The sequence below is a fragment of the Schistocerca serialis genome, chromosome 4 (assembly GCF_023864345.2).
Source record: "Schistocerca serialis cubense isolate TAMUIC-IGC-003099 chromosome 4, iqSchSeri2.2, whole genome shotgun sequence".
Lineage (NCBI taxonomy): Eukaryota > Metazoa > Arthropoda > Insecta > Orthoptera > Acrididae > Schistocerca > Schistocerca serialis.
In genome coordinates this window covers 766,879,071-766,902,833 of record NC_064641.1, presented here as the reverse complement: position 1 = coordinate 766,902,833, position 23,763 = coordinate 766,879,071, and the positions used below count along the sequence as shown (strand labels likewise).

Below are 23,763 nucleotides of genomic sequence, written 5' to 3'. Positions count from 1 at the left end.
AGAGGACGACAGGAAACGGGTGATTTTATGAATCATGGTACACCGTGTTGCAGCCCAGTGCAAGGGTTTGGATCTGCCGAATGCCTGGAAAACGTAACCTGCCATCCCGTGTAGAGCTAACAATTAAGTATGGAGGAGGTGGGGTTATGATTTATGAATGTTTGTAGTGGTAAGGATGTGGTCCCCTTATCGCGGTTAAGAAAATGCTAAATAAGGTAAGAAATAAATACATTTTACAGCATTATGTACTCTGTAGACTAGGGGAACAGATCAGTGAAGATGATTGTATCAGCATGACAGTGCACTATGTCATAAAGCATAACCTGCGATGCGGTGGTTTACGGATAGTAACATTCGTGAAATGGATTTGCCTGCGTAGAGTCCCGACCAGAACTCAATGGCACACCTTTGGGATGAGTTAGAACGTCGACTTAGCTCTAGCGCTCGGCGCTCAACATTTATATCTCCTCTGGTTTCGGCTTGTGGGAGGGAATGGGCTGCTACTCCTATATAGGCATTCAGACACCTCACTGAGGGTGTCCCCAGCAGATCTGAAGCCTGTCATAAAGGCGACAGGTGAACAGAGTCCATATTAATGAACACTAATATTCGACTGGATACACTTTTGGTCCGATAGTGTGTCCTTCACACCGTTTGACGATGAACAGAATATCGCTTAAACTTTCCGCGAGAAACCAGAGGGGTTCATGTAGGTCACCTGTGCAAATGTCTAAAAGAAATTGATCTTCTGTTTATATTCTCTGTAACTCTCTGCTCGACGTAGCCCCTGATCGAGGCGCAGTGCACCTATTAACAAGTCATGGTCCATATCTCAAACTTCTGCATCGAGTGGGATGTAGTAACACACCAGTCGGTGAATGTGGAGAGGAATAAATGGTTTGGGAGACAATCTGATCAGCTGTTTTGCAGATGACGCTGTCGTTTATCGACTAATAAAGTCATCACAAGATAAAAACAATTTGCAAACCGATTCAGAAAAGATATCTGAATGGTGCGAAAATTGGCAGTTGATCCTAAATAACGAAAAGTGTGAGGTCATCCACAGGAGTGCTAAAAGAAATCTGTTAAACTTCGGTTACACGATAAATCAGTCAAATCTAAAGGCCGTAAATTCAACTAAATACCTAGGAATTGCAATTACGAACAACTTAAATTGGAAGGAACACGTAGAAAATGTTGTGGGGAAGGCTAACCAAAGACTGCGTTTTACTGACAGGACACTTAGGAAATGTAACAGATCTACTAAGGAGGCTGCCTACAATACGCTTGTCCGACCTCTTTTAGAATACTGCTGCGCGTTGTGGAATCCTTACCAGATAGGACTGATGGAGTTCATCGAAGAAGTTCAAAGAAGGGCAGCACGTTTTGTATTATCGCGAAATATGGGAGAGAGAGTGTAACTGAAATGATACAGGATTTGGGATGGACATCATTGAAAGAAAGGCGTTTTTCGTTGCGACGGAACCTTCTCACGAAATTCCAATCACCAACTTTCTCCTCCGAATGCGAAAATATTTTGTTCACACTGACCTACATAGAGAGAAATGATCACCACGATAAAATAAGGGAAACCAGAGCTCGCACGGAAAGATATAAGTGTTCATTCTTTCTTCGGGCTATACGAGATTGGAATAATAGAGAATTGTGAAGGTGGTTCGATGAACCCTGTGCCAGGCACTTAAATGTAATTTTCAGAGTATCCATGTAGATGTACAAGGTTCAGCTGACTATGTCGTTCTCTGACGCCCCCTTTTTCATGCAGAGAGAGACTACAGACAATTAGAGTGCCATCTGCAAACAATTGTCCAAAAATGTGCAAATGTGTGTGAGTTCCTAAGGGACCAAACTACTAAGGTCATCGGTCCCTAGTCTTACACAGTACTTAAACTAACTTATGCTAAGAACAACACACACACCCATGCCCGAGGGAGGACTTGAACCTCAAGCGGGAGGGGCCGTGCAATCCGTGACATGGCTCCTCAATCCGTTCAGCCACTCCGCGCGGCAAACAATTGTAAGCAAACAAAACTTGTGGACTAAAGGCAATCGGACAGCACATGAGGTACCTAAAAAGCAGCTGCTTAACTTTCAGTCCTAAGGTCAAATTGAATGTCAAAATAACGTCAACAGGTCACAAGAAGCGTTCCTTCAACTATAGATAATAATAGGTACATGTAAATTTAACGAAGAGAAACTTCAAGAAAAAAAGGAAAATAAAATAAAAATAAAAGAAAGAATGCCATGGCTACCCACACGGGTATGGATAAACTCGAGGATTGCCGAGTCACGCACATAACAGTGTGGGTGACGTAGAATACTGTAGCAGAACTGATTCTTATTTTTTAAACTTCTGTTTTACTTCTACATTAATGCTATCAATGGTTGCTGTTAACATGATTTACTACTACATACATAATAGTGTTCTTCGTAAAGAAGGGAAAGCAGAAAGGTGGAAGGAGTATATAGAGGGTCTGTACAAGGGCGATTTTCTTGAGGTCAATATTATAGAAATGGAAGAGAATGTAGATGAAGATGAAATAGGAGATATGATCCTGCGTGAAGAGTTTGACAGAGCACTGAAAGACCTGAGTCGAAACAAGGCCCCGGGAGTAGACAACATTCCATTAGAACTACTGACAGTCTTGTGAGAGCCAGGCCTAACAAAATTCTACCGTCTGCTGAGAAAGATGTATGAGACAGGCGAAATACCCACAGACTTCAAGAAGAATACAATAATTCCAACCCCAAAGAAAGCAGTTGTCGACAGATGTGAAAATTACCGAACTATCAGTTTAATAAACCACGGCTCCAAAAAACTAACACGAATTCTTTACAGACAAATGGAAAAACTGGTAGAAGGCGACCTCGGGGAAGATCAGTTCGGATTCCGTAGAAATGTTGGAACACGTGAGGCAATACTGACCCTACGACTCATCTTAGGAGAAAGATTAAGGAAAGGCAAACCTACGTTTCTAGCATTTGTAGACTTAGAGAAAGCTTTTGACAATGTTCACTGGTATACTCTCTTTCAAATTCTGAAGGTGGCAGGTGTAAAATATAGGGAGCGAAAGGCTATTTACAATTTTTGCAGATATCAGATGGCAGTTATAAGAGTCGATGGACATGAAAGGAAAGCAGTGGTTGGGAAGGGAGTGAGACAGGGTTGTATCCTCTCCCCGATGCTATTCAATCTGTATATTGAGCAAACAGCAAAGGAAAAAAAAGAAAAATTCGGAGTAGGTATTAAAATCCATGGAGAAGAAATAAAAAGTTTGAGGTTCGCTGATGACATTGTAATTCTGTCAGTGACAGCAAAGGACCTGGAAGAGCAGTTGAACGGAATGGACAGTGTCTTGAAAGGAGGATATAAGATGAACATCAACAAAAGCAAAACGAGGATAATGGAATGTAGTCAAATTAAATCTGGTGATGCTGCGGGAATTAAATTAGGAAATGAGACGCGTAAAGTAGTAAAGGAGTTTTGCTATTTGGGGAGCAAAACAACTGATGATGATGAAAGTGGAGAGGATATAAAATGTAGACTGGCAATGGAAAGGAAAGCGTTTCTGAAGAAGAGAAATTTGTTAACATCGAGTATAGATTTAAGTGTCAGGAAGTCGTTTCTGAAGGTATTTGTATGGAGCGTAGCCATATATGGAAGTGCAACGTGGACTATAAATAGTTTAGACAAGAAGAGAAAATGTGGTGCTACAGAAGAATGCTGAAGATTAGATCGGTAGATCACATAACTAATGAGGAGGTATTGAATAGAATTGGGGAGAAGAGGAGTATGTGGTACAACTTGACTTGAAGAAGGGATCGGTTGGTAGGGCATATTCTGAGGCATCAAGGGATCACTAATTTAGTATTGGGGGGCAGCGTGGAGGGTAAAAATAGTAGGCGGAGACCAAGATATGAATACACTAAACAGATTCAGAAGGATGTAGTTTGCAATAGGTACTGGGAAATGAAGAAGCTTGCACAGGACAGAGTAGCATGGAGTGCTGCATCAAACCAGTCTCAGGACTGAAGACCACAACAAGAACAACATAATATCAAACATTGTATGTCACCGTGATTAACGAATATGTACGACTTGTCTAGAGTTTCCAGATAACAGGTCAAAAATTCGTAGCAATAAATTGAATTGAATTGAAAATTGAACTGTATCTCTGATCGCTATGCATTAAATAGTGGCAGCCGTTTGTGATCGTCGTATTGGTCTGCACTGCGGTTGCTGATGATTGGTCGTTGTCAAATTTACGACTACAGCTGGTCAGCCTACCGCCGGTGCGCCACTGCCTCCTCCCTACCTGAGCATGTTGGAGAGGGTGCGCTGGCCGTGGTTCTGCTGCGCCACGTCGCAGCAGTGCGCCATGGTGGCCACGACCACCTGGTGCAGCAGGTAGAGCACAGTGATGCGCACCGTGTGCAGGCGGCGCTGCCAGTACTCGGCCTTGTACACGAACACGGCGCGCGACACCTTGGGCTGCGGCGGGGGCGGCGGAGGCGGCTTCCGCTTCCGGTGCGACACGCTGGACGTGGACGTGTTGGTGTCGGTGCTGCCGCTCGGCGACGGCTTCCTCTCTTTGGCGACCTCTGCCTCGGCTTCCTCCTTCTTGGCACTTTCCGCCGGTTGCTTCTGGTACGAAAGGCTCTGGAATTTCCCTGACAGCTTCTGCAGCAAATCCACCGCTATCTGCAGAGCCTAAAAAATTTTTTTTCTTGATTGTTATTTGAATACTTTTACAATAAAGGTAGGCAGGCAGTGGCCTACGTATGCCGCTCTTCGGCCACAGTGAACACATACGGGAAACAGAAAGACAGACAAAAAACATGGTGGACAAAAACGGGAGACAGACATAGTAAAATAAATGAAGCAGTTCACGGGCTCACAGTTTGCATAAAAAAAGATCATCACTAAATACAACGGGGAAGAACGAGTTTACACACGTGAACGGAGGAGCGCAAACGGAGAAACAATGAAGCACTGATGCGAAGAGACACATGAGCACTGGAGACGATCACTGGCGCACGAGGATGCACTGTTCATGCACAAAGCCGAGGACCTACCGAAGGGAAGCGGTGCGGGTAGGAGGGAGAGGGGGTGGGTGTTGATGCCAGTGGGAGAGGAGAAGGGAGGGGGAGGGCAGAGTGTGTCGGGGGGTTTGGAAGCCCGGGTGGAGGAGAGGGAGGGAGGAAGAGAGGAGGGAGAGAAGTGAGAGAGGGTTCCCTGGAGGAAAAAAACAAGGGGAGGAAGGGGAGGATCAAAGTTGGTAAGAGGAGTAGATGGAGGGGAGTAGGGCATCATCAGGAACTGGGAGCTGGGGGAAGCCACCTTGGGCAAGGGTATGGAGTGTGGAGAGATGGAGAGCGAGTGGGATGTGGGAGTGAAGGTACGGCAGCAGGTGGGGGTGGGAAAGGATGGGAGAGACAAGCGGGTGAGGGGGTCCAAGTTTGTGGGAGGTGTAAAGAATCCATATCCGTTAGAGGAAAAGGAGGAGGTGTGGGAATGAAATTAAGTCATACAGGATCCATCTGGGGGATGGGAGCTGGATGCGATAGGTGAGGTGGAGCGCATGGCATTCCAGTATTTGAAGGGATTTGTAGAAGGTAGGAGGGGCGGCGATCCAGCCAGTATGGGCATAGCTTAGGGTGGATGAGGGATTTATAGGTGTGGAGGATGGTGGAGGGGTACAGAGCCCATTTGCGGCCAGAAAGGAGCTTGAGCAGCCAGAGTCAGGAGTGTGCCTTGGCTTGGATCGTCCAGAGATGGGGGGTCTTGCAGAGGCGACAGTCAGTGGTGATGCTAAGGTATGTGAGGGTGGGAGTGAGGTTGATAGGATGGCCATAGATAGTAAGATAGAAATCGAGGAGATGGAAGGAAGGGGTGGATGTGTCTACAATAATCGCCTGGGTCTTGGAAGGATTGACCTTGAGCAGCCACTGGCTACACCAAGTGGTGAACCGGTCAAGATGGGATTGGAGAAGGGCTGGGAGAGTTGCAGGGTGGGGACGAGGGCAAGGAAGGCCGTGTCATTGGCGTACTGGAGAAGGTGTAAGGGAGGTGAAGGTGGCGGCATATCCGCCGTGTAAAGAAGGTAGAGAAGGGGGGAGAGGACGGAACCTTGGGGCACACCGGCGGAGGGATAGCAGGCGTAGGAATTCGTGTTATGGATGGTGACATAGGAAGGACGGTGGGAAAGAAAGGAGCGATCAGACGGACGTAGTTAATAGGAAGGGCGAAGGTTTGGAGCTTGAAGACGAGACCAGAATGCCATACACGGTCGTAGGCACGTTCAATGTCAAGGGAGAGAAAGATGGTGGAGTGACGAGAGTTGAGTTGTTCAGAGAGGAGCTGATTGAGGTGAAGGAGAAGGTCACTGACAGAGAAGGATGGACGAAAGCCACATTGGCTAGCGGGAAGGAGGTGGTGCTGGTGGAGATGCTGACGGATGTGTCGGATGAGGATGGAATCCAAGACCTTGCTGAAGACTGAGGTAAGGCTAATGGGACAACAGGAAGACACAGCGGATGGCGGTTTGTCAAGTCTGAGGAACATCAGGTTCCGGGAGGTTTTCCACAGGTCGCCTAAACAACGCCAAGAGGATGCAATATATAACATACCTGATGGTCTGATGATAGAGACAAAAAAGATATTATTGGTGAAGAATCGTCCTAACAAGTGCAGGAATTAGGTACCAGTATAAACTCATCGGACAAAATACTAGTCACCCCGTAAAAAGAGCCTATTGGTCACTTTGGAATGCTGCAGATGGCATACAAGGTGAAATCCAAAATTTTCGGCACTGGTGCTGCCGTCTGGAAAGTAGTAGGAGTAGTAGATCTTTGCACCGCCAGGTGGCGAGAGCTGCGTATCTGATGAGTCAGTGTGCGATGTGGCATTCAGCTGGGAGGACGTGCTGCGTGTCCACAGTGATTTCCGTAATACTCTGTGTGTAGTGTGTGGCGATTTTACGATGGATCAGAAGGCACGGCGCGTTGAAGTGTGTACGGACCGTCGTCACACTGCATCTGATGATCCAACCTTCTTGCCATGGATTATAACCGGCGACGAGAGCTGGATTTACGGCTATGACACAGAGACAAAGCCACAATCGTCCCAGTGGAAGAGCCCAGGCTCTCCAAGACTCAAAAAAGCGAGGCAGGTGAAGAGCAAGGTGAAGAGCATAATCGTCGTTTTCTTTCCTATCAAGGGAATTGTGTGGAAAGAATTCGTCCCACCCAGCTTAATAGTGAATTCCGCGTACTACTGAGACGTTTTGCGACGACTCCGTGAAAACGTGCGGCGACGACGGCCCTAACTTAGGCGTCACGGGAAATGGCTGCTGCATCACGACAACGCGCCCAGTCACACGTCCTTGCTCGCCATGATCCTTTTGGCAAAAAACAACATGGCAGTTGTAGCCCACCTACCGTACTCGCCAGATTTGGCACCTTGCGACTTCGCGCTATTCCCAAAACTGAAACTCAAGTTGAAAGGCCGTCGGTTCGACACTCTAGAGAGGATCCAAGAAGCATCGCTGGCGGTGATAAACACCCTCAAAGAAGAGGACTTGCGGAAAACGTTTGACCAGTGGCAGAAGTGTTGGGACCGGTGTGTACGTGTGGATAGGAACTACTTCGAGGATGATGGTGACCGTTAGTCCAAAGGTAAGGTTTTCAACAGATAGCAGCACCAGTCCCGAAAATTATGGATAGCACCTCATAGAACTGTCATCAGTCGCTCATGTGACCATCACGGCTGACATACGTCATGACAATGTTCAGCCGTGCCCCTGACAACACCATGTATGAAGTCGCCGATTTGTTGGTTTGTCAGTGTGGACTGTCCAACGTGTCTACGAGGAATGGTGTACCATTCGCTACCATGTAACATGGCAAGAGAACACTCGTTGTAAAGATCATAAGTGACAGGAGCCGGAGATGAATGTCAAGTCTCGCCATTGAGAATCGGCATCAAACTGGATAGGAAATGCTGCTGTCGGTGAATGCAACTCCATCTGAACCAGATTCTATTACGAATGCAACGGCTTTCAAGATATGGTCTTTTGGTTGGTCTTAAATTTCTGTGAGACAGACTGAGGCTTGAACTGCACTGTAAAACTATGGCTAGGCTGAGGCACAGAATCTCATTCACAGGCAGGTGAGAGCCCAAATAGTGAACAATAAATCTACACCCAACATATGTTGAATGCAATCAGAGAAGTTGTCAAAACATCGTGGAAGGAAAATGATAATATTAAATCAACTGTAAACACACAAAACTGGAAATCATATGGAAGTAGAATACCTCATACCTGACTTAAGATAATGGATTTTTGTTCTACAGGCCGGTCATTTGTGAAAATGTGTTTATCAAATTGAAATACATCATAAGCTGTTGTAAATAAAAATGCCGTGCTTCACCAACCGCTTGACTGCAGACGTTATGCTCTAAGATAAAATATGAAATTAAAACAATGTATCACATACTCACTAAAACTTTAAGACAAAGGATTATAAATTTCATCATACATCAACATGCGGGATCTACACCTACTGTGCTATCTAACACAACAAGCAAATTACTTACGAGTTAAAGCCATCTTCAACCTGGTCCTACTCTTGAAGTCCTCCAATCTATGAACTGACTTACCCCATCAGATACAAGGGAACCTAAAGTTTAAAATGGACACTGAAGCAAAGTGCAATTTGGCTTTTTCTCATTAACATATCACTGGCAGGGATGAAAGGAGCAATAACTGACAGGGAAAATGAGAACTCAACCCTAGGCTTTTCGATCTATAATATGACACTTACTTACCTACTTACAGAGCCACACTACTTACACTCCTTTGGTGGTTCATTTATAACTTTGTAATTGAAGACGTGCAGACGTCCCCATTTTGCAAAACACTTTTCTGTTACTCTTAAGACTCACATGCTGTAAAAGAAAACTTTTGCAAAATAATTACATTTCTTCAATTAAAAAGTTATGAACAAGCCACACTAGAAGTAGATGAGTGATACAACGAAAGAAAAAGAAGCAATACAATGAATCAGCTTAAAAGGAGACCAGCAATTTCCTGGGTTAGGAGTTGGGTACCTCGCAAACAGCCATTGCTCACAGCGGCACATAACGCTAAGCGTCTTGAGTTGGTCAGACAACAGAAAAATTGGACAGCAGTTGACTGGATGTGCGTTGTGTGGTCAGACAAATCACGATTTTGTCTTGTTTCATATCATGTGGGGAGTTGAGAGCAATGGGAAGTTTAACCCACAGCGTATGGAGATTGTTATTCAGGCCACTGATGGTTCTGTGCTTTTAAATTTAATATGTTTTGCAAGATATCTTTGAACGTTCTTGCAGTCAGTTCCGTTGTTTTTTTTTCTTTTTTTTAAGTGCACTCAGTAATCATGCAATATTAATTTATTTCAGCAAGAGTATGAATCAAATTCCGATGGAATCATCCAGATTTATATTCTCCTTGGTTTTCCTAAATCTGCTTATGTTAAATAAAGTGATAGTTCATCTAACAAGGATTCAGCCAATTTCCTTCCACTACGTTCTCCAATCAGATCTTCTGTTTCATCTCTAATAATATTGTTGTGCAGTAGAGTAGTCTGCTTGGGGGACTCAGAAAAGTTCTTCCATGGCAACGCCGGAGGGAGAGAATAATGGGTCAATAGCCAGGTGGAATGATGAGAATGGACTTCTGATGGAGTGGCAAACATGGAAACTATTGCAACACCGTGAATGAACACATGATCTAGTAACGCAGTAAAATGGCATGAAGGCAAAGGTGGGCTATCGTCATAACGGTGACTGCACAAAATGTTGTAAGAATGCTTAAGTCAGATGGAGGAGTAACTATTCAGTTTACTGACACAGCAGAAAAGACCATCTGAAAGGCTAAGTTGTAAAAGCCTGAAGCGAACAAGAGAGCTGGCTGAATGGAAAAACCAGGATGAGTGATGTCACCAGCAGGCCACATGGGGTCATCCTGTATAGATACTGCTCCTGTTCTGGTAGAGCTCTACTCATTTTTCTGCTGTTCTGTGGAGAGGGAAGGCCTATATAGGTCGACCGTTTGCTCATCTACTCGTCTTCGATATTCTATGGAGCAGCAGGTTCTGTCTGGAGTGACTTGATCACTGTGCGCAGCAGTGCCAATTGCTGAGACAACACTGACGTGGAGCTGTTGCTGTCGCCATCCAGCAGGCCTTCTGGAGGCCAAACCAGCACTGCATGTGAGCAGATCGTCATCTGTCATCATGTGGGCAAGCAACTGCCACTGCTTACCTCTGTTCCTGTGGTGGACTCTGATGGTGCCAGTCTCCCTCTCCTGATGGGAGACCACAGCACTTCTCTGCATGGATCGAGATACCACAAGCAGAGCTATTAGATGCCTTCCCTGTGTGCAGGCTATAGCACGGTCTTTGATACCCTGATAATCTTCTCTGGGAAGGTGCTGGCTGCACATCCAGACATGCGTCTGTTGATCTGGGTTCTATAAATCAAAGATCTTTGGAACCAAAGTGGATTAACTGTAACTGGATAGAGAGACGATCCAAGATCTAAGAAATTCATCACCTGCTTTCTGGCTCACACGAAAAATTCCATTATTACTCAACAGATTCCATTGTGAAACACTACAAAGAAAACTCCATAGTATAAGAGCTTATTCTGAAAGTACCTAAAGCTGGTGTCCTAAAACTATTCCAGGCACATATTACTGCTGACTAAATGCATATCCCGCAATAACAAAATTGTGGACTTTACAGTACCAAGAGTTCGTTTTTCAAGAGCAAGGAGGAAGAAAATGATAATGATGACGATGTAGACGTAGATCAAACATACTGAATGTCCCGCTGATGAGTGCAAGTTTCGAGTAAGGTTCGTTAACGTATGTTAATTCGCAAACTATATTTTTCTTGCCGTGTGACATGTGTAAAGACAGTTCATATTGGTAGGAAGGGAAATTAACGGCTAATGCCCTGTTAACACAGAAAATTAATTGGTTGACCCAAATAAATAGGTGGAAAAAAATCGGCTGTTGCCTTGTTCGAAGAATCGCCCAGCAGTGACTAGCAGTAATCTGGAGAAACTAAAGGAAACAACATTAAACAGAAAACTCAGGCGGATATCTAGAACCTGTTGCTCGGGATTACGAGTAAAGTATCTTAACTACTGCTCCTATTTCACTTTTTGGCTTCAGTAAAAGGAAAGTTAGCACAGACATTAGTTTTCGTATGTCTTAATTCCCTGTGGGGCATCATAATTGTTGCTAGATCTACTTGTTTTAGAAGTTCAAAGAGGTACATTTTCCAGTTGTGATCCAAACTTGCAAACGATTGTTATAATGGATGTAGCGGGTGATCAAAAAGTCAGTATAAATTTGAAAACTGAATAAATCACGGAATAATGTAGATAGAGAGGTAAAAATTGACACACATGCTTGGAATGACATGGGGTTTTATTAGAACCAAAAAAATACAAACGTTCAAAAAATTTCCGACAGATGGCGCTTCATCTGATGAGGATAGCAATAATTAGCATAGCAAAGTAAGACAAAGCAAAGATGATGTTCTTTACAGGAAATGCTCAATATGTCCACCATCATTCCTCAACAATAGTTGTAGGATTAATGTTGTGAACAGCACTGTAAAGCATGTCCGGAGTTATGGTGAGGCAATGGCGTCGAATGTTGCCTTTCAGCATCCCTAGAGATGTCGGTCGATCACGATACACTTGCGACTTCAGGTAACCCCAAAGCGAATAATCGCACGGACTGAGGTCTGGGGACCTGGGAGGCCAAGCATGACGAAAGTGACGGCTGAGCACACGATCATCACCAAACGACACGCGCAAGAGATCTTTCACGCGTCTAGCAATAGTTTTTTTTGTTCTAATAAAACCCCATGTCATTTCAAGCATGTGTGTCAATTTTTACCTTTCTGTCTATATTATTTCGTGGTTTATTAAGTTTTCAAATTTTTTTGATCACCCTGTACAAATGGGTGGCAAGGAAAGAAAGAGCGTGCAGCCGTACCTGAATTTCAACGTCCTCTTTGTCAAGCTTGTTGTAAGCAGTTCTTGGTTTGCTTTTCTGGATGTCCAGGCGTCGCAGTTCGCGCAGAATGCTCTGTAGCTTTCCGATGAGAATCGACGCTTGGTCCTGTAACTCCCTGCAGTGGCTGTAGAAAGCGGCGTTTTCCTCATCTTTCACCAGTCTCCATTTCCTTGACATACTGCGGTGAAACAAGTTCACTGACTCTTGGTAAGTGTTACAGACGCACTTCAACACCACTCAGGAATACACTAAACACGTTTCTATTCGACCTTAGTACACATCAATTTTTTTAAAATACTTGTAAGAAAAATTGGTCGAATGTTACAAAGTATCGGAGAGTCTGTTTATCCCGGTTCGGGGTTTATAAAATTTGATATTGTCCACATTGTTTCTGTTTGGTTTGAATACTCACAACATTTTATAGCTATGTACATGTGTACGTCAACAAACAGGCATTCAAGCACGTGCAGACAGTCGTGCACCTATTCTGAAGTTGAGCGCACACGGATCGATAAAAAATACACCTGAAATGATGTGTTTATCGACATAAATGCAGTCGGTCATCTCAAGTAACATTATGGAAGTTTCTTTCAGTGTGTGTCGTCACAATCTGATGTAGATTTCTTTCGTAGGGATACCTGACGTCTTCGTAGGAACATTCTTGCAGCTGGTTCTCATCCTAAAACAAGAAAGAAGTTGGTAATAACAAGAATGTAAGTATTGAAGACTATGGTACGCATCACGTCGGAAGGCGCGCCTGCTCTAGGACTGATTGCTATAAGGAATCATGGACGGGATGGGTTTACGTTCCACGTGGCGGCAGAGAAAGATCAAACGCCTTCCATGTTGCCGAACCCTACGAGTTGTTGCCAAGAACAACAGTTAATAGAACTACATCGCCACTGGTGCATAGCCACATCGCAGTCTCCTGGAGAACACTTAACGCCATCCAGCGTTATTCACTGCATGGCGTGAAGGTGCAGACCATCTACCATTGCCAGCCGCAAGTTAGGCGAGGGAGATGCTTAGAACAGCTCAGAAGTGGGTCGCCTTCTGACGTGATGCGCGCTATTACACATACGTAACGGTAACACAAAACATCAAATTACAAAATATTCTACAGTACATAGTTTGTCTACTGTAGAACTGTCGGACAGGGCTTGTGAACACACTGTGCGTAGTCGCATGGAAAACCAAAGGAGTGGTACTGAATAATTCTGGGTGGGAGGAAAATTTTACTGACTGGGGTGTATCCATTGTGTAATTTCATTGAGTTAAATTTTGAGTCGACACCCTATTGCTTATATATGCAAACGACTTTACACTTGACATTCATCACACAAATTTAATACTTTTTGCAGCTGGCACAAACGTTATAATTAGTCCGAGTTGAAGGACATCAACAGAAGAAAATATCAGTAATGTGTTTCAAGGAATTAATTAATGGTTTTCTACATATGAACTTTCCCTTACTTTCGTACGAAAACAGTAAATTCAGTTCTGCATGACAAACAGAATAACACAGGTAATCAATGTATCATATGAACAGGAAGAAACTTCAATATTGTCTTATCAAATGCTAAGTTCAGTAGTATTACTCTCCTCATAACAGTTAGTTTGGGAAACGAATAAAACAACACATCAACATATTTCTGTTCCACAACCTTTATGGTATAATTTTCTGGGGTAAGTTATCATCTAGATTTGGAATGCAAGAAACCGAGCAGTGGCGTACAAGCAGATCTAAGAGAAAGGAAAACGTACGGTGGAGACTCATTTTTTTCTTACAAGAAAGTGATTAAAAAGTTGGCACTACACAGGTGTTTAACAGGGTCTGAACTGGAACTTTTTTATGGTTGCTTAAAAGTCGCATTCGTTTTCCAAAGACTAAAAATACTCCATATCCACAGACCTAACCCCCCTCCCCTTTACCATTACAAATTATCGTATGGGCATCCTTAGCCATAGTCATATTGTAACCGCCATTCGAGCAGTCTGGCATTTTACATTGTGTTAACTGGAAGTTGATCTATCAGCTCCCTAGTCCTGAACTCGGGAAAGTCGAAAGGCTCCGGCTGACAGTCATTTGTTTTACGTTACACGTTACGTTTTACTTCACACATTACTTAGCCGACAGTACAGTGTGAGGTGACCCTTGTTGACTGCTGTGTTACTGTGTTGTACTTCAGTGTGCTTCGTAGGTTACTGTTTGTCTTTCCTTGCGAAAAGTGTGCGTAACTGTTTCAGTTAATGGTTTTATTAAGCGTTTTCAACACGTAAAATAATTTTAGTTTCTATTACGAACAAAATGAAGTGATTTTTACCTTCTCGTGTGACTTCTGCTTTCAGTGAACCATGAAGCACAGCAGATTAAGGTGCCTGCACTGCAGGAGGCAGGCGGTTTCCCCATCCACCCCCCCCCCCCCCCCCCCCCACACACACACACACACAACCGCATCCCCCTTCACAGCTCATGATCCCTCGCCCAGTAGTGGTCTATGTGGAAGCTGGAATTCCTTTTCCCGCTCCTCATAACCAGCTTTGGCAACCGGCCAACTTACAGCTGACGCATTGTAACTGCTATTGTGCAATATGTATACTCACCAACGACATTCGTCGTAACTAATACATCGTTATTTAACAAGGATAGTAAAGTCTTCAGCAATAACACTAGAAGAAAAAACTTTTTTTACTTATTACGGATGTTCTCGGTGGCTCTGAAGGGAAATCAGAAGGTAGCCACAGAAATATTTTGTAGTTTGCCTAATAACATAAATTGTCCGTCAGGTACAAAGGCAAATTTTATACCTGAAACCATTTTTTTGGGCAACTCTTTGTATTCCATGGACGAATATTTAATTAAATACTCATATCATATGGAGTATAGTAGAAAAAAATTTGTTTACTTTGCTGTCAATTTTGAATTTAGAAGTGACGAAGACTGATATATCCATTTTTAGCAGATCTAAGCCACGAACACGGTAGCCAGACAAAGTTGCACTTCTAGCAAGAAGAAAGATTTTCATTTTACTAGGATACGTTACATTTAATCGAGGTCACGAAGAAGTACAAATTCTCCTTATTAATCTCTCTTCTACAGGAAGACAGGTAATTGATTAGGAGGGAAATTACTGACATGACATACTAGAAAAAGTGTTTTTGGTATACAGGGTGAGTCACCTAACATTACCGCTGGATGTATTTCGTAAACCACATCAAATACTGACGAATCGATTCCACAGACCGAACGTGAGGAGAGGGGCTAGTGTAATTGTTTAATACAAACCATAAAAAAATGCACGGAAGTATGTTTTTTAACACAAACCTACGATTTTTTAAATGGAACCCCGTTAGTTTCGTTAGCACATCTGAACATATAAACAAATACGTAATCAGTGCCGTTTGTTGCATTGTATAATGTTAATTACATCCGGAGATATTGTAACCTAATGTAGACGCTTGAGTACCCCTCCTCCGCTGTTCGATCGTGTGTATCGCAGGGGATCCAAAGGGACGGATCCAAAGAGAACGGTGATGGACCTTAGGTACAGAAGAGACCGGAACAGCACATTACGTTCACATGCTAACACCTTTTTATTGGTCTTTTTCACTGACGCACATGTACATTACCATGAGGGGTGAAGTACACGTACACACATGGTTTCCGTTTTCAATTACGGAGTGGAATAGAGTGTGTCCCGACATGTCAGGCCAATAGATGTTCAATTTGGTGGCCATCATTTGCTGCACACAGAATTGCAATCTCTGGCGTAATGAATGTCGTACACGTCGCAGTACATCTGGTGTAATGTCGCCGCAGGCTGCCACAATACGTTGTTTCATATCCTCTGGGTTGTAGGCGCATCACGGTACACATTCTCCTTTAACGTACCCCACAGAAAGAAGTCCAGAGGTGTAAGATCAGGAGAACGGGCTGGCCAATTTATGCGTCCTCCACGTCCTATGAAACGCCCGTCGAACATCCTGTCAAGGGTCAGCCTAGTGTTAATTGTGGAATGTGCAGGTGCACCATCATGCTGATACCACATACGTCGACGCGTTTCCAGTGGGACATTTTCGAGCAACGTTGGCAGATCATTCTGCAGAAACGCGATGTATGTTGCAGCTGTTTGGGCCCCTGCAATGAAGTGAGGACCAATGAGGTGGTCGCCAATGATTCCGCACCATACATTTACAGTCCACGGTCGCTGTCGCTCTACCTGTCTGAGCCAGCGAGGATTGTCCACGGACCAGTAATGCATGTTCCGTAGATTCACTGCCCCGTGGTTTGTGAAACCCGCTTCATCGGTAAACAGGTAGGACTGCAACGCATTCTCTGTTAATGCCCATTGACAGAATTGCACTCGATGATTAAAGTCATCACCATGTAATTGTTGATGTAGCGACACATGAAACGGGCGAAAGCGGTGACGATGCAGTATGCGCATGACACTACTTTGACTCAGTCCACCGGCTCTCGCAATGTCCCGTGTACTCAGGTGTGGGTTCATGGCAACAGCAGCTAACACACCAACTGCACCCGCTTCTCCTGTGACGGGCCTGTTACGGACCCGTTTGCGTGCTACGACCATACCTGTTGCATACATTTGGCGGTAGATGTTTTGCAATGTGCGGCACGTTGGATGCTCTCTGTCCGGGTACCGTTCTGCATACACCCTGCAGGCTTCAGCTGCATTTCGTCGACACTCGCCATAGATGAGTATCATCTCCGCCTTTTCAGAGTTCGAATACACCATGGTCACAGTTCCTACAACACTACACAGACGTCTGATAACACGGTGTACTACAGTTGGTCTGCGTGCGGAGACGAATGCAGAATAACAATAGCAGCAAGCGCTACATGCGGACACTGCGACAGCTAGACCAAACCACAACAGTGCACAACAGCCACACTCGTACACACGGTCGTCATCGTAAACATGTCCCTGCAGATGCTGCTCGCCGACCGTGGCCCGTGTTTGTTACAACACGCAACTGAAAGTCGGGGGTTTCAAGCGTCAACTTTAGGTTACAATATCTCCGGATTTAATTAACATTTTACAATGCAACAACGGCACTGATTACGTATTTGTTTATATGTTCAGATGTGCTAACAAAACTAACGTGGTTCCATTTAAAAAAAGTGGGTTTGTGTTAAAAAACATACTTCCGTGCATTTTTGTATGGTTTGTATTAAACAATTACACTAGCCCCTCTCCTCACGTTCGGTCTGTGGAATCGGTTCGTCAGTATTTGATGTGGTTTACGAAATATATCCAGCGGTAACGTTAGGTGACTCACCCTGTATGTAGCGGAGGAGCTCATGAAGGCGTATCTGCAAAGCGTAAGGATCGGCTAGAACGGGTGGTACAGAGGACTGAATTATAAAATAAAATAAAAGTGACCTAAGTGTAGCTTGTTTGGCTGGTAATCATTGACTTTCGGAGTTCCGGATTAGATCCCTGCCACTGCTTAAACTTTGAAATGATCATCAGCAATGTCAGCCGAACAATCCCGGTAAAAGCAGTCACCCTCGCTCTGTCAAACGTCTTGTCAACTAGGCGGAGGAGTGGACAGAGAATGCTGCGCGGGGTAGCCGTGCGGTATAAGGCGCCTTGCCACGGATCATTCGGGTCCCCCCGTCGGAGGTTCGAGTCCTCCCTCGGGCACGGATGTATGTGCGGTCCTTAGCGTAAGTTAGATTAAATAGTGTGTAAGCCTGGGGATCGATGACCTTAGCAGTTTGGTCCCATAGGAACTTACCACAAATTCTCAAAATTTTTTTGGACAGAGAATTGGCATTTCCTTTTGCCCTTGAGATTGGAATGCGGAAGAATCAGCAATAAACTGTGGCATGAGTATGTCACAGGACATGTGCTCTGCAGTTGGAAAAGGGTCATGATGGTCTCTCCGTTGGCAAAATAAGTTGGATTAATCACTCTCCGGACCTCCGGGAGTGACAAGACGGAGGTAGCTATGAGAAAAAGAGTGAATAAATAACGAAAGGGTAACATTCTACGAGTCGAAGAACGGATCGTCTGAATTTTAAACGTGGTAGGGAAGCTAGAAAATCTGAAAATAGAAACGCAAAGAGTCATTATAGATATAATGGGGTGAAATGGATAGAATATAAGGATTTGTGGTCAGACGAATATAGGGTAATATCAACACCAGCAGAAAATGGTATAACGAGCGTAGGATTCATGACGAACTAGAATAGTGGGTTAGTGCGAACAGTTCAGTGATAGGGTTATTCTCATCAGAATCGACTGGAAACTACACCATAAACAATATTTCAGATATACGTACTGACTTCCAAAGCACGTGAAGAGGTAGAGGAGGTATGTGAGAACATTCATCGGATAAGACAGTCTGTACAGTGAGATAAAACATAATAATCATGGGGGGAAGGGTGGGGGGACTGGTACGCGGGGGGGAATAGAAGAAATAGTTACAAGAGAATATGGGCTCCGTAGTGTGAGTCAGAGATGAGAAAGATCTTTTAAATCCATTTTCCACAAATCACAAGAGGAGGAGGTGTACTTGGACACGTCTGCAGACACTGGAAAATTACAGTTGGATACATCATGATGAGGCAGATTCCGAAATCAGATGGTGGATTGTTGAGCGTACCCTAGATCAGATATAGGCTCGGATCCCAATTTAGTAGTCATAAAGTGTCGGCTGAAGTTTAAGAGAATCGTCCTGAAGAATCAGTGTGAAAAGAAATTACACACTGAACCACTGAGGAACGGTGATGCATGTTTCAAGTTCTCTACGTCCGTAAATACTGCGACAATAGGTACCATAGTAGGCAGTTCAGTTGAAGAGAAAAAGGCATCTCTAAAAACGGCAATCACAGACGTTGGACAGACAACCATAAATAACGGTGAAGGAATTTAAGGTAACAGAAGAAATACTTTAACTAATCGACGAAAGAAAGAAGTGCAAAACTGATGGAGACTCAAGACTGTAGAAATATAAGTTACTTAGGAATGAAATTAATAGGAAGTTCAGGAAAGCCAAAGCGAAAAAGCAGCAGGAAAAAGTGAAGAAATTGAAAAAGAAATGATCTGTGGATACTTATTTGGCATATAGAAAAGTCGAAACAGTTTCCAACGAAATTAAAATCAAGGACATCAATGTTAAGAGAGCAATAGGAATTCCAGTATTATGCGCAGAGGAGAGAGCGGATTGATAGGAACAGTACACTGAAGGTCTCTACGAAGGTGAGGATTTGTCTCGTGATGCAATTGAAAGATAATTGGGTGTCGATATGGAAATCATAGGGAATCCAGCAGTAGAGTCAGAATTTAGCGCTGCTTTGGAAGACATACGATCAAATAAGGGCGAAGGGATAAGTAATATTCCTTCGGAATTTATAAAATCATCAGGGAAGCGGCAACAAAACGATTATTCAAGTTGGTTTGCAGAATCTTTGCGACTAGAGATAGACCATCAGACTTTCGTAAAAATGACGTTCAGACAATCCAGAAGAGAGGAGGTACAGAGAAGTGTGAAAACTATCGTACAGTCAGCTTAACAACTCATGCATCAAAACTGTTGACAAAAATAATATACACAAGATTGGAAAAGTAAACTGAGCATCCGTTACATGACGAACAGTTTGGTTTTAGAAAAGGTAAACGCACGAGAGAGGCAGTTCCGGCGTTGCGATTGATAAAGGAGACAAGACGTAAGAAAAATCGAGAATCTTTCAAAGGATTAGTCGACGTAGAAAAAGCATTCGACAAAGAAAAATAATAAACAATGTTCAAAATTCTCAGAATAATATGTGTAATCCATAATAAGAGAGGATAATACACAATTAAGACAAGAACAGAGAGAAGAAAATAAGAACAGAATATCAAAAGAACATGCTCGGATTAAAAAGGATGTAATACAGGGCTGCAGTCTTGGCCACTATTCAATCTACATAATTTATTTATTTATTTGCTAATTTGTTTTAATCTGTTATCTATATTCAAGAATAGCACATTAATCTGTTATCTATATTAAAGAATAGCACATTAATCGGCATGAACATAGAACATAATACGAGGGTTGACCAGAAAGAAAGTTCCGAAAGGTCGCGAAATGGAAACCACTGGGAAAATCCAGTTAAGCTTTGCACAGATGTGTTGGGCAGTGTATCTAGTATGCCCGTCGATTGTGTCGCGTCGCTCTTTTCAGTTTTGAGTGAACAGTGAGCACGTAAAGATGCGTAGGGAATAGCGTCTCCCGCCAAGTACGAGGGCCTGATTAGAGATTTCGCCTGTGTGATGCAGCCCACACAACACAACTGTCGAGCAGTTCCTTCTTCATGCCAATTGTCGGCCGCACACTGCAGGGCCAATGAAGACGCTCCTGCAGCGTTTTCGATGAGAAGTGTTTATCACCCTCAATACAGTCCGTAATTGGCTCCGCCTGAGTCTCATCTCTGCTCACAAGAACCGCTGCCTGTGAAGACAAAATTTTTCCACAGACAACGAGCTGTAGCCCAGTGCAGATAACTGATCGAAAGCACAGGCGACTGCTTTCTGTGACGAGGATATTGGAAAGTTGATACACTACGACAACACTCGAAGTTGGAGCGGCGACTATGTAGAGAAGTAGGTGGAAGTTGTACCTAAGTGTTCAAATAAAACGTTTGTGGTTTTCACAGCGGTTTCTATTTCGCGACCGATCGGAACTTACTTTCTGGACGGTCCTCGTATTTTAACATAATTTCAAATGCGTTAGTATAATTTAGTATTATACTATTTAAAGAGAAAAAACCTGTGTAGAATATCCACAAAAAAGAATTATAACTAAAAAATCATTAAAAAGGGAATAAAGAAAATACTACCGCTTGGCCACCTGGCGCACAGATATATGTTCATCCGGAAGCCACAAGACACACGCTACTGGTCTGCTACAATATTTAGCATTGGTGCATTGATAGATCACAAATTTTGTAATTTATTATCCTGATCGACACTACTATAGAACACTAGACTACACAGCGCTACACTACAGAACACTACACTATACTACACTTCTATACTTGGTGTCAGAACCAAACTGAATTTTTTTTCTGTCTGGATTGCTATCAAGCACAAACTCAGGATTCATAATAGCTATGCTGCTGTGCCATCCAAGGTGTAGAGATTGTGGTATGGCTACCAGGGTCTCAAGAAATCATTCCTGGTTCTCCCAAAGCTCATCTCCTCACTGCTTCGGGAAGGTTGTCTTAGGTGGATCTTGCGCCGTGTCACGTCTCGTTGTCATAATGTTTGGCCTCTTCTTGATTGTCTCTCAACCATTTATGTTTGCAGCTCATAAGCTGTTATTTTAGATGTTAGCGAGTTCACCTTATGCCACAGCTTCTTATTCTGTTATAGACTGTTCTGTTACCAAAGGCATTCCTGTCCAAGTCTGTAAGATCTTGTGTAATGGCACATTCCCGGACGATGTGTTCCGGGTAGCCGATTGCTCCACATACACAAATGTCTGTAGTGCGTTGCCACATTTTTACTAAGTAGCTGGAATGTGGACCATGTTCGGACAGGTAGTGTCATCCCTTGATGGGAAGGAAGTATGGTATTCTTGTTCTGTTTTTAATGTTAGCACTTTACTGTTCGTACGTCTCGTACATTATTCGTTTGGCGTCGGCAGCGCTAATTCGGATTACTTGGCTTGCAGCCAGCCGCTTGTCACCTTTCCGTTCATGACAAGCTTCAAACACATTGACTTTTGCGCGCTTTAATTTTTCCGGCAATCCTCTATTTTGCCATATTGTTCCACAAACTCGAGTTTTCTTTTCAACTAACTTCTCTGCAAGTTCTACACTGTTATAATAATTATCCATGTAGAGTTGATGCCACTTTTCATAAGGTGTCAGTAGTTCCATCACTGTTTTTGCTAAGGGTTGTCCAGCTCCGGAATATATCTTGAATGAGGAAATGTATCCCGTACTCGAATCACACAGCATCCGAATAAGTATGCCATATTTCGTAATTTTCGACGGATTACGAACTTTAAAATTTAACTGTCCACGCCACGGTATCATTCCTTCACCAATTGAGATGTTTTGGCTTAGATCAAACGTTTATTTAAACTTTTTGGAAAAATAATCAGTAACGAATTGCACTTTGAAAAGCCGGTCGGCATTACCCGTTTTATTGTTGGTGCCAGAAAAATGTAAAAATGATAATATTTGTCTGAATAGGTTGCGGGGCATCATTTTGCGAAATATCGATGTGTCTATCAATGGATTCGTTGACCAGTAATCATCGATCCTTGCTTTTTTTACAATTCCCATAAGGATAGCAAGCCCACGCCATTTTCTAAGTACGGGTCCCGTAACATCGACAAATTTGGCCTTTTTTTTATCCATTTTCCTTCTATTGCAATTTTGACTGTAATACTTGTTGGTTTCGTTACTAATATATTCAAATAGATTGTTCCCAATATATAATTCTACGATATCCACGACACTGTGTATCTTTGGGAAATATGTGTGGATCCGGAGATCCTTCAAATTTATTATTGGTCCTCAGTAAATCATAGTCTGTCTTCTTCGTCGGATTCATCCGAATCAATTGGCAACCGTAGCGTTCGCGGAATTCTTCTTGGACGTACTTCATTATTTCCGACGATTCTGCTTCACTTTGGTTTTTTTGATATCCAGTGTCTTCTTCCCAATCGGCCAAGTCGTCCGGAACGTCAGACAAGACGTCCGCACATTCATCGCAAATAATCGTATCGTCTCTTTCGTCTGCCATGATGAAAGTGCGGAAGTACTTACAAAAACAAAAAAACTTGTTGACGTGTGTAAGTTATTGTTACCTAAACAAAACAACAGAATGAAGAAGATACTAAAACGCTGTCACCGGCCACTGCGCGGTACTATGCTCATGACACCACTGTGGTGTCGCCGGCCACTGAGTGATACTATGCAGACGACACCACCGTGGTGTCGCCGGACGGCAAAGTGTAAGGAAAGAACTGGTAAGGTCTCCTCCCTGTTTATGCCCGGTCCCAGATTTCTTGCATTGGGCACCTCCCTTTCTTACTGCTAGGTCTATATGTAGGAAGGCTGATAATAACCAGCAGCGCCTCAGTCGGTGTTGTTCTATACGCGACTGTCAGGCTCAGGGGTACACACCTCTGTGCTCGCTGTAGAGACTGTGCTGTCCTTGACTTTCTGGCTCTATGAGCTCAGCCGCTCGACCCGTAGACCACAACAGCGAGTAAAATTGCGTTGTGGTACGTTCCTATTACACTCAGTGGCAGCTGAAAACTTGTTTGGTCAATTGTTGCTCTTTTGTTTAGAATTTTAATGTTTCTCTGGCAGATGATTTTTACACGTGCATGGAGTTTTGCTTTTCATCGATGTTAATTCCAAGGTACCTACATACTTCGCTTCTTTTCGCAGGCTGGTCATATATTCTGATTGTGAGGTTTCTCGTTCTTGATAACGTTCCTTTTAGTAACATATAGACTGTTTTGTGTACTGTTAGTGTTAGTTTGTTTTCTACCAATCAGTTATTTCGTTTTTCAAGAACTACTCTACGATATTCCTCTAATTTAGTCGTTTTGTGGGCAGAGACTATAATTAGAAGATCGTCTGCATAGACGATACAGCTTCTACTGTTTGTTATATTCTGAAACTGGTTCAGTG

At 43.4% G+C, this 23,763-nt stretch overlaps 1 protein-coding gene across 1 annotated transcript in view; it reads right to left on the bottom strand.

Annotated features, from left to right (window-relative positions):
• LOC126474931 (uncharacterized) overlaps nt 1-23,763 on the bottom strand; it is a 165,833-nt gene that overhangs the window by 94,735 nt on the left and 47,335 nt on the right. The window contains exons 2-3 of the mRNA XM_050102447.1: nt 12,078-12,777; nt 4,335-4,729 (exon numbers count right to left, since the gene is read on the bottom strand). Coding sequence (XP_049958404.1) covers nt 4,335-4,729; nt 12,078-12,275 — 593 coding nt within the window. The 5' untranslated portion in view covers nt 12,276-12,777. The remainder of the gene's footprint in view (nt 1-4,334; nt 4,730-12,077; nt 12,778-23,763) is intronic.